This window comes from Egretta garzetta, unplaced genomic scaffold (genome assembly GCF_000687185.1).
Source record: "Egretta garzetta isolate BGI_Z169 unplaced genomic scaffold, ASM68718v1 scaffold571, whole genome shotgun sequence".
Taxonomy (NCBI): Eukaryota; Metazoa; Chordata; class Aves; order Pelecaniformes; family Ardeidae; genus Egretta; species Egretta garzetta.
The window spans coordinates 139,263-150,056 of NW_009258622.1; the positions used below are offsets into that span (position 1 = coordinate 139,263).

Genomic DNA, 10,794 nt, shown 5'->3' on the forward strand with positions numbered 1-10,794 from the left:
TACATGAAGGGATTTTTCAACACAAGCATCCTGTGTTCCAGTCACTCATTAGGCAAGGGCTCATCAGGAAAGCTCGGAGGAGCACCGGCTGCCAAACACACTCCAGATTTACAAACCTATCGAGCAGCAGGTGACCCTTCCTCCTCTGGTCACTTGACAGGACCCATAAGCTCCGGTTGTGGCTGGTTTTTCAACTTGAGATGCCATCACTCTTGCAGGAGAGCTTGACAGTCTTGGAGAAGGTGGCGAGAGAGGGCTGGGCTCTGGTTCCAAAAAGTGCCACCTACTCACGCCCATCCAACAACACACCAGACAGCAAAAGCAGCAGGTCCCAGCCAGAGGTCTGCAGCCAGCTCCACCATCAGTCACTCCAGCTCCAGTCAAGCCTGTGCCACCACATCTTCAGGTTGCACATCTGGCACCCAAACACTTGCCAGCAAATATGGCCTGAAGTCAGCAGGGGAAGTTTGTAGAGGGAACTGAAACCAGTATTTGGGTGGACAACTGTTTCCCCTTTTAAATTTCCTCTTTTACTTCTGTGTCAACCTGCCTGCAGACTTAAGCATCCCGCCGACAGAAAGAGCCTCTTTCACAGGGGAACCTGCCACCAGGTTTAGGGCAGCCCTCCCAGGTGACCACTACCATCACGCCAAGCCACACACGCCCTCTCGGCCGAAGGGACATCCACCGCACCGGGGAGGGCTCCCATCCCTGAGCTTTTAACACAGAAGTAGCCACAGGCCTTCAAACGCTGAGCGGAGATGGGAAAAGCCTATTTAAGCAGGGAGGGAAACAACCGAGTGTTGTTTCAGGTCAGCTCGAGCTTCTAAGCGCCGTAGAATAATGATTTCCTTACAAGAAGTTCAAAAATTCAGCTCCTTAACCGTTAAAACACAAGCACGCATTTAACTTCAGACAGCTGATACCCCAATGACTCTCACCAGCAGGTAAGAGAACCTGAATTCACAATTCCATTACCAACATGCCCAACGCGATTATTTCTATGTACCTAATTCCGCACAGACTAGTAATGAATAGATCTTCAGGAGGAAGTGCAGTCACAAGTCATTATTTGAAGCTCCGTGCAGGGAGTTTCGAAGCGGACTCCCAGAGGTGCCCAGATCTAAAGGTCACTCCCAGCACGAGGTCAGCTCGGAGCGAGCACGCTGCCCAACGCCTGTACCGCGGCTGCCCCCTACGCCCCAGCCACCCTCCTCCGTGCTGGCCAGAGCCCAGGGAACAACACACCCGGGATGCAAGTCTTGTGCGCGTCCCCTTTGCGTGCGGACAGAGGGTTTCTAAACCACAAACCAATGCTTATCACTCGGTTAATGCAACCGCTACAAAAACGCTGTGATCCTTCCTGTGCTCGAGCCTGAAAGCGGTGGGAGGGACCAAGCCAAGCAGAAAGCAATCACATGCTCCGTAGAGGATCCCCAGCAGCAGAAGCGCTGGTTGTTTCAGCCACTGGCAGGCGACGTTTGAGGAAGTCTGTCTACATTCGCACTACCTGGAGGCAGACCACATAGCTGAGAAGCAAAACCAGAAGGATTTCTTTTTAATTTTTGCCCTGCAGCAAACAGGGCCGGGGGAAGAAGAGGACGAGAAGGTCTATGGGAACTCATGGAGACTTGCAGTCTGCTGTCCAAAATTAAGTATTTTTGCTTTTAAACTAACTTACGGTAATTCACGGAAGACAAAAATCAGGCAGATCTTGCCGGTCTGGCGCCAAAGCTCAGCAAACCCATAGAGATTCATCCCTCCCCCATTAATTCCACAACCTCAGGCTCAGACCAGAGGAGGCAGCACCAGACGCTCTCTGGACAGACGAGGGGTGGCAGGGGAAGCCCAAGTCTCAGGCTGTGCGCAAGCTCAGCACCAAACCCCTTTGTGCCATTACATTGTGAGGTTCTCTCCACAATGGAGAACCTTTAAAATTATAGGTAAGGAAGAAGGGGAGGGGGGGAGTCTCTGCTCGTATCACAACCCCCTAGGAATCGCTCTGCGCTGTCATCCCTGCCCATCGCACTCACGACACCTCCCTCGTGGCACAGCCAGCTCTTCCCTACAGCAGCTATTTCTGAAATCTCCAGAAAGGACAATCCAGAAGCCCTGAAAGCAAAGCGGTGGGAGAGGAATACGCTACATTTAAAAGCAAAGTAAGTGGGGTGGTGGCTAAGAGAGCAGTCTGCCCCTCTGACAGGGTACTGGATGCACACAGCCTGGGATCAGGCAGCTCGGTGGCTGGAGACAGACAAGCAGGGCCTCCCCACCACAACACAGTCACTCACACTGCAATTACCATTTATTTTAAGGAGATTTTCTGCTTTGCACGGAACACACGCCTCCCGCCAGCCTCTGTGACAAAGCGATGCTGGGAGCCAAACGTGGCACGTGAGCAAGCGCTCAGCTGTGCTGCAGAAGTCTGTTCACGGACGCAGTGCAGCGCGGAATCCTGCAATCTACCCATATGGGTGCCATGAAACGACCGACTCCCACCTTCGGCAGAGGCCAGCGGCACCCGTAAAGAAAATATTATCATGAAATCCTACTGAAAGCCATTAAGAAAAACGGAGAGCAAAGAGACGCATGGGTGTTACCTCCCATCTCCCTGTCGAGTGGCGGGTCATCGTCTGCCATGGAGAAGTCCAGAGATGCTCCTGCTATTTCCAGCATATCTTCGTCGCTAGTGCTGCTCTGGAAGCTCCCCCGCCGATAGCCTTTCTGGTCCATGGCCAGAGCTTCCAAACCTGGGAGCAAAGGGAAAATTTTTAGAGCGCAAGCGTGAAGACTCATTTTCTAAGCCAACCGGACTGACGCCCACTTGACGCGTTGTCCTGAGGACCGGGAGGCTGCACCGCTCTGCCCACATGAAGGAGAAATGCAGCGATACCTCCCCAAGTTTGGGCTAGAACAGGACAAAACTGGATGTTCACAACTCCAAGCAAAGCTCTTGCACCAGATTCCATGTTGCCACATGCCAGGAACAAATACCAACTCCCAGTAGGGCATCTGAACTCAACCGGACAGACACACAAACACAGCAGCATTAGGGGGGCCAGGTTCTTAAAAGAAAACAGGTTTAGAACTAAACTTTGCACACCCAAGCTAAGCCTCATGGAGGAAAATCCTTCCATAATAAGGGATCCTACACACATATCCTCTACTCTTCAAACCACCGCCCACTGGAAAAGGGCTCAAACTGGATTTTGAGTAACTGGCTGCCAGCCACGAGACAGGCTTAATGAAGGCAAGGAGACCAACAAACCGCAAGCAACCACCCCAAAAGCTAGACACAGCCCCTGTCTCAGCTGCCACAGCCCAGGGGCACTGTCCCGCGTCACCATCGCCACGGCTTTCACTTGGGTGCATCACAGCTCCGCTGGCGGTGGGACTGGGATCGTTTTGAGAAGCATCATGCCAAGTCTCTTGATAATCGTGCGCAAGTCGACACCGACTTCTGCAACTAGGATCTCAAACACAGCCTGAATGCCTCTGATGAGGTCTTTCTCTATAGAAAACCAATTCTACTTCTAAGTTCTTAGTCTAAAAAGCCTCTCAAGTTACTTCCCTTTTCTCCCTTGTAATTCCCACCAAGACCGTGAATCAGTGTCTACCTGCTGACCACTGCCAGACAGAGCACGTAGAAACCCACTCTATCGGCAGGTAAAAAATGACCCAGGCCGACCCTACGTTAGACAAGGCAAGCGACATCCGCTGATGTGTTTTCTGAATAATCACCACGTGCTCTCAACAGGTTTGCAAGGACTTTTTTTTTTTTTTTTTTTTTTTTACCATTTCCCCTCCCACGGCATCCTTGCATTTCCTGCCAGAGCACCACGCAAAGCCACCACGGAGGAGGGATCCTCGCAGCAGAAACGCAGCTGCGATGCTCGCCAGATGTGCCAGGCTCACCGGCCTGTCCTTCTCCGAGATGGAGGCAAGCTATCAAAACAACACAAGCGAACAATTATCCTTAACCACCTGCACATGAAGCTGCAGAACGCAATCTGGAAGCGTGCTATTAAAATTTGTAAATAATCCTAATTAAGTACCCCAACCTGCTGCCAGACCCAGCCAGCTCACGGAGCTGCCCGTGCCAGACCACAACCCAAGACTGGCCATCTCCCCTCCCTCTTCTCTAGGATGGCATGGAAGCTACAAAATCTAAAGCTACAAGCTCTAAAAACATAATAATAGACCAAACTGGAAAAAAGTTCAGGTCTCAGCCTCAAAAATAGCTCTTGCAACCTGAAAGTGGGAGTCTTTTCATCTCAACGAGAAGACCAGCCGCGTTCGCTTTTCTCTTGCAAACGTACATATTTTTCAAGAGAATTACAGAGGAACCAAATATGCAGCTCAGCCTTATTTCAGGAAGGGAAAAAGCCAGCCAGCATTTGCAAACAGCGTGAATTACACACTCGGCAGAAAGCACTTCCTTTTGCAAAAAAGCAGCCACCACACCACACACAAAAAAGTCTTGGCACCATGCGAAGTGACGCACCGGGCTCTTCGCTGAGCCGCGCGCTGTGGAACACTATGTTACTTAAGTTTTAAGCCCTGTTTACTCATTAAACTGATGCAGAATACACCTGTAAAGAAAGTGCTGAGCACTGGCCGAGGGGAACTGGGTGTTCAGGAAGGCCTGTGAGCTGCCGCACGCTTTTAGCACACTCAAAGCATGGAGACAGCCCAGGCTGTGGAATTCCATCAGCGTGCACGGAGAACCGAAGGCAAGGGAAATGGAGGAACCCAAAGCTATCATTTGCCAGCTAACAATAATTAAATTTTACTGAAGTGCTGTGGTGCACCTCCAGTAAGCTGCTCCCAGGGAGCACGGTAGATGCCAGCTCCCAGCCAGGAGGCAGGGATGGCGCGGTTCACCCCAGCAGAGAAGGAACACAACTCTGTGCTTGAGTGTCACAGGGCTCATCTGCAGCGTGGCAGTTTTACAGGTATTTTGCAATAAGACTGTATGCGTGCATATATACGGGGGGAGGGGGAATACATCTGCATTCACATGTCAGCTTTGCTCTAAAAGCATAAATTTGTAGCCCTGCCAGTGGCCGAGTCCCTCAGCCGATCGAGGCACAACGCTGCCAGCACAGGCACCACAAGTCCCTGTTTGAAAATTGGGGCAGCGTCACCTCCTGCTTCCCCCAATCCATCCTCAAGTTTGTTCTCATTTACAGCTTAAAAACCCAGAGCCAGGCCAACAAGCACACCACCTTCCAGTCACAGCAGAGACCAGGTAGCACCCAGCACGTACACAGCACAAGAGGGACACAGAAGCCGTAATTTAGTGCTCGCTTCTCCCCCCAAGTCCTAAAGCAGCCCCTGAAGATCCAGGTTTAAGTCGTGCTTTCTTACAAGAACACTCCCTCTACGGGCAAGCAATGCCTTTGCACGCTAAACCACGTGCACAAAAAAAAAAACAAAAGAAAAAAAAAAATCCCTGTTCTATGTTGTTAATTTACTGCAATACTTTGCCGGCTGCTCCTTTCCTACAGGTCAGGGGCGGCAGGCGTACGTACCGAAAGGCTCCTGGTGCACCCAGCGCCTGTGCGAGCGAGAAGCCATCCTCCTCCCGCTGCTCCCATTCACCTCCTCTGCCTCCGTCCGTCCGTCCGTCCTGTTTTTTCCCATCGCCCTCAAGTAAAGGGAAGCAACGAAGCAAAACCTGACGGGGTCAGCCCCGTGATGCCTGGAAGTGACTCAGATGACAGCACGCGCCACCAGGAAGCCAGAGCACCCCGCTGCCATCCTGCGGAGCAAGCCCAGCCCCAGCCTCTGCCGGGATGCAGCCTTCAGCCCTCGCAGCGCTCTTCAGTCGACACCAGACCCTCGCAGGCTCTTCTCCCCGTTCCACGCTTCCACATCACCTGCACACCCAGCAAATCCGCTCCCCCAGCCTCGCCGCAGCACCCGTCCTAGTGCCACTGCAGCACCCGTCCTAGTGCCACCGCAGCACCCGTCCTAGTGCCACCCCTTCCTCTCTGCAGAGGCAGCCACCAGAGGAGCGGGACAAGCGAGCCGTGGCACCGGCGCCACCGAGCCCCTGGCCAGCGACGCGGGAGCTCGGAGCAGCCCTTCCGGCACGCAGGTCCAACGCTTCCCGAGTCAGAGTGTGGTAAAAATTCCTGCAGCATTTTTAACCCCCCCAGCAGGCAGAAGGCTCTGCTCCGGCTCCACCAGCCCCACAAAGACATCGCACCGGGCGAATAAAACTTTAAAAGGAGCAGGGAGTAATCCTGACCGCCTTCATGAGTGTCGTTGCCACGGGGAAGGAGCGAGCTTACCACCTAGCGGCTATTCCACATGAAAAACCAGAGCCCGGATCACAAGACTGTGCTTTCTTCAGAGACCAGCAGATCTGAGCTGAGCTTTGGCAGTTTAGGGCACTTCTTCCTCCCCATCCCCACAGCGTGTATTCATGAGGGCAAGCACATCCCTTCCCATAATTACCAGATCCAATGGCACATAAATAAGGAAAAACATAGAATAAACCAACTGTAACTGGAAAAACCGAAGGAAAGGAGAGGTGTGTGGGGGGGGGAAGTCTCATTTAGCCCTGATGCCAATCCGCCAGGTACCTGCTTGGAGGCAGCAGAGCAAGGCTTTGTTGCAACATCATCACTCCAGAGCATCACCTTGCCCTGAAAAGGAAAAAAACCAACAACAAACCCAGGGTTTCTCATCCAGAGCAGAGGAGATCACACCGCAAGAGAGAAACTTCAGTGCACTGGCCAGCTAAGTGAGCGGGTTGGGACTTCATCGTATCCCAGCCCACGAAGCATGGAACCCTGCCAGGCACGGGCTGGACAGACCGACTGCAAGTGAATTGCGAGAGGGCTGGGCATTGATCTTAAAAAACCAAACACATCACAAAAGCAAACAACCACCAAACCCAAAACCCAAACAAAACAATTGTTATGTTGTCTTTAACTGCAAAAAAAAACCCCAACAATCAAACCGGAGCGCATACAAAGTTGGAGGCATTCCCAGAAGAGGTCCAAGGTTTTCAGCCCTCATCTGAAAACAAATCAGGGTTCAGATACCGGTGGAACCCTTGAAATTATAATTTTGTAGCTTTATAGAAGAGACAACGGTATTTTCCTACCCCATTCCTTCCTCCAATTCTCCGTGCTGTCTGAAGGGGCTACAACCAGTCTCCCCTTCCGTACAGATGAAGCTACACCGACAGGCGAGCTGATAACAGAGAGGATTTTCACACCACCTTTCAGTTCCTGCGGTATGTGACATACAAATATCTCCAGGGACAAAGGAAATGTTCTTTCAATACATAAAACATGTTGCTCTTAGCCATGGCTTGGCTTCCTAAGCAGCAGATAAATCCCCTGACAGCAGGGTTTAGTGGCTCAATTAAGATTATCAGCATACCTTTCATTTTAAGCGTAGGCTCATAAAAGCGTTGGTTTACCAACGCTCGCTCCTCGCTGTCCGCTCCTCTTTCTCCTCTGAAGAGCAGGCAACTGCTTCACCCTTGAGCATCGCTCCGCTTCTCCCATTCCCCTCCGCTCCCCGTAGATGACAGCTCCCTCCCCGGGGTGCCCGGGTGGCTCCAGAGCTCCCCCAGCCCAGCGCCAGCTCAGGAGCAGGGACAGGGAGAAGCTGTCCCTCTCGGGCTGGAGCCGGCGGCACGGAGCCCCCCCGGCCCCGGCGCAAGAGGGGCCGCTTGAGCAAAGGCAAACAAACACGGGGCGAGCTGTTTGCATTGGGCAAGGGCTGCACGGCCAGGCGGGCCTGGAACAATACGCGGCTTTAGAGAAACTGGGAAGTCTACCAACAGAGCCGACCACAGAGACGGGAATTGTTGTAGGGCTTGTTTGGGGTTCTTCTGTTGTTCTTTGTGCCCCCAGGGAGACTCACAAGACCCCCAGGGAGATGATATTCCATGCTCCAGACTGACATCCTTCCAGCCAGGTAATGCGCGCCATCGCGTTTCACCAGGGAACGCCAGAAAGCAGCATACGGATCCGGAGACATTCCAGGTTTCCCTGGCACTTCTGTACCTTGGGCTGATAACAGCACATTACCAGATTCATCCCGGGATGCACACAGACACCTACAGCTGATGACATTGAGTCCCCATTAGTATCACCTCTTCCTGAATAATCCATTCCCCACGGCTTACGCCACTCGGCCCAGTCCAGCACAAAACCCAAGCGGAGGCAAACCTCAATCGCAGCTGATTTCATCCTCAGCTCGCCAGTAACGCTGCTGGGCTTCTGAATAAAACCTTGTCTCTGGGCGCGTTGTTAACAGAATCACAGATCCTTGCCAGAAAAAGCCCATCTCCAGAAGCAAGATGCTCCAGTATTTCATTTATTAAAGCTCCCCCACAACGATCCACCACCGATTAAATAAACGGTTTGCTGCTGCAGATGCTTTACATAAGAGGGATTTCTAGAAAAAAGCAGCCCATGTCTCCTGCCTTACCAGGGATTTCCACAGCTCAGGTCAGCTACACAGAGCCGGTCGGAAGACTTTAGGGAAGCAGAACTCGAGAGGGCAGAGCGGGTGGATTTTTTTGTGCTAGTTTTCCTGGGGGAGGGACAGGAGGGAGGAGAACAAGGAGCCGAAGACCTCCTGGCGTTTTCCACGCGATAAGCATCAAAACACTTCGCACTTACAATGCAAGAAGTTTTAATGGCTTTGAGCTGTTCAGGTCACTGAAGAAATCCCTATTTCTTTCTAGCAGATCCCATGAGACCACAGTGCTACGTCTTGCAAAGAGAAAGACCTCGTGACCCAGACGGCAATCAAGGCAGAGCAGAGCTGTTCCACCCCAACCTCTACACTAATTTGCAACGCGTTTTCCCCATCAGTACCCAGGAGGCACGTACCTTGGTAAAGGCCTTGTACAACCTCCTAAAACTGGTATTTGTGAGAGGAGTTTTGGCAGTCGCTGCTTGCACAAACACTGGGCATGCTGCTCCTAATCCCCGGGTACATGCACATTTAAACAACCGGCAGCTTCTCTGCCATCGCTGCCCTCTTTGGAAATCCAGAACGGTGAAGCTGGTTGACCAGCACGTCGCTGCACAGGAGTATCAGCTGGGATAGAGCCTTGGTTTTAAAAGGTACCCGTGTAGCCGGTCAGCGATGACTCCAAAGCACCTACAGGCCATCCTCGGCTCAGCAAGCCTCCAACAACATACAGCGAGATGCCACTCCATTCACCCAGCCTTCCCAACGCAAATGGGAAGAGTGTGATCAACACATGCCCCAGAGTGAAACAGCCAGAACAACGCAGGTGGTTTCCATCACAGAGGCTGCTTCAGCATTCAGAACAGATCCGACGTGGTTTTCATCCTGAAAACATGAAAATCTTGGATGAAGACTCCAGAGCCACCTCCTGCCAAAATCTCTAGTCTTAAACCGGATCACAACCAAAGCTGTCCTCACGGCCAACTCCTCTCCCAGGCAAGCCCTAGGGAGCAGGACATCCCTACGGGCCCCGTTTTCATTAAGGAGGTAGGCGGCTTCTTGGTTTCCAAGGTGGGATGGCCACAGACCATGCTCGAGGAGCTACGGCCAAAGTCCACGCTGGCGAGAAGTGGAGAAGAGTCCCAGACACATGGCAGTGAAGGTACTCAAGCGGCCGAAGGCTGCAGGACCTCCCTCCATCCTCTCCCCAGACGGGGTCCGGTGGGACCAGCCCCACGACCTGCAGCTTCAGTCTGGCACAGTGCAACACACAGCAGTTCACAGCAGCGTACCCAGATCAAACCAGCCACAGCACATCCGCCCCAAAATCATGTGGAAAAATGACTTGGATGCCAGACGAGAAGATCTTCATACAGAAAAGCCTTCAATGCAGCATGAAAACCCATAGCGCTGGCCAAGTATGGTTTTTATATAAAGCGTTCTTTTTCCACGTTATGGTAGGGAAGCGCAGAGGGTGTACGTGCTCCTCCGAACCCAGACACGCTTAAGGCTCCGTAACGTTTCTCAGATGCAATTCCTGATTTGCAACAGGCAGACCCCAAGAACCAGCCTAGTAAGAGGCTTGTGTTCTCTCCCCCGTTCCCAAAAACATATCACTGCACGGTCAGCCAAGCAGCACAGCTCCCCCAACAGCTCTGCAGCCCTCCTCACCCACAGGCACCCGGCACCCACACGGGTCCCCTCGCCACAAACCACGTCAGGTTCACACCCCACACGGAACAACTTGCCAGGCAGCAGCACTTTTAAACGCTGGTCCTTTCCTGTTTACCCCCGTAGGGCAAACAAGAAAATAAGTCAATTTATTAGAGGTACAGACAACATTCTCCTTCCCTAACTAAAATAAGTTAGCCGCAGCCACAGAAACAGCCTTTTGTAAACTTATTTCCACTTTTCTCGTGAAAAAACGTAGCTCCTCGTAGTCACACGCCATCCATACACCACAACCACCAGCTGTGCAACACTAACAGGGAGGATCTTCACTTCTGGATTACGTGATTTACAATCATCCCATTCTGTCTGCATCGGTTACATTTAATTATTTCACTGGAATTCAAAAAGGACAAGAATTTGCTGTTACAGAACTGAAGTCCGTCGGATCTACAGGAGAAAGTTTATGCCCAAAACTGGCAGACAAAAACCCAAAAGTAACCACTGCTAAAATATTATTTCCTCAAATGCCATTTTTCCCCCCTTTTCCTTTCTTTTTTCCCTTTTTGCCCCCTCCCCTTTTTTAAAGAATAAGGATCATCATGGCTACAACAGCAAGATTTCCACAAATATTTCCAATTATATTTTATAGTCCAGTTTAGTTTCAAGCTTGCA

General features: G+C 51.8%; 1 protein-coding gene across 4 annotated transcripts in view; it reads right to left on the minus strand.

The window, feature by feature from the left end:
* The window catches only part of LOC104134630 (H(+)/Cl(-) exchange transporter 5), a 34,496-nt gene extending 24,393 nt beyond the window's left edge, over window positions 1–10,103 (minus strand). Inside the window, exons 1-2 of one of the 4 annotated variants that reach the window (XM_009648208.2) lie at window positions 8,868–10,103; window positions 2,601–2,750 (exon numbers count right to left, since the gene is read on the minus strand). In XM_009648208.2, the coding sequence (XP_009646503.1) occupies window positions 2,601–2,733 (133 nt within the window). In that variant the 5' untranslated portion in view covers window positions 2,734–2,750; window positions 8,868–10,103. Of the gene's footprint in view, window positions 1–2,302; window positions 2,394–2,600; window positions 2,751–5,534; window positions 6,518–8,867 lie in introns of those variants that run through there. The other 3 variants (XM_035903681.1, XM_035903685.1, XM_035903682.1) reach the window with 3 other exon arrangements.
* Between the last annotated feature and the right edge of the window lie 691 nt (window positions 10,104–10,794).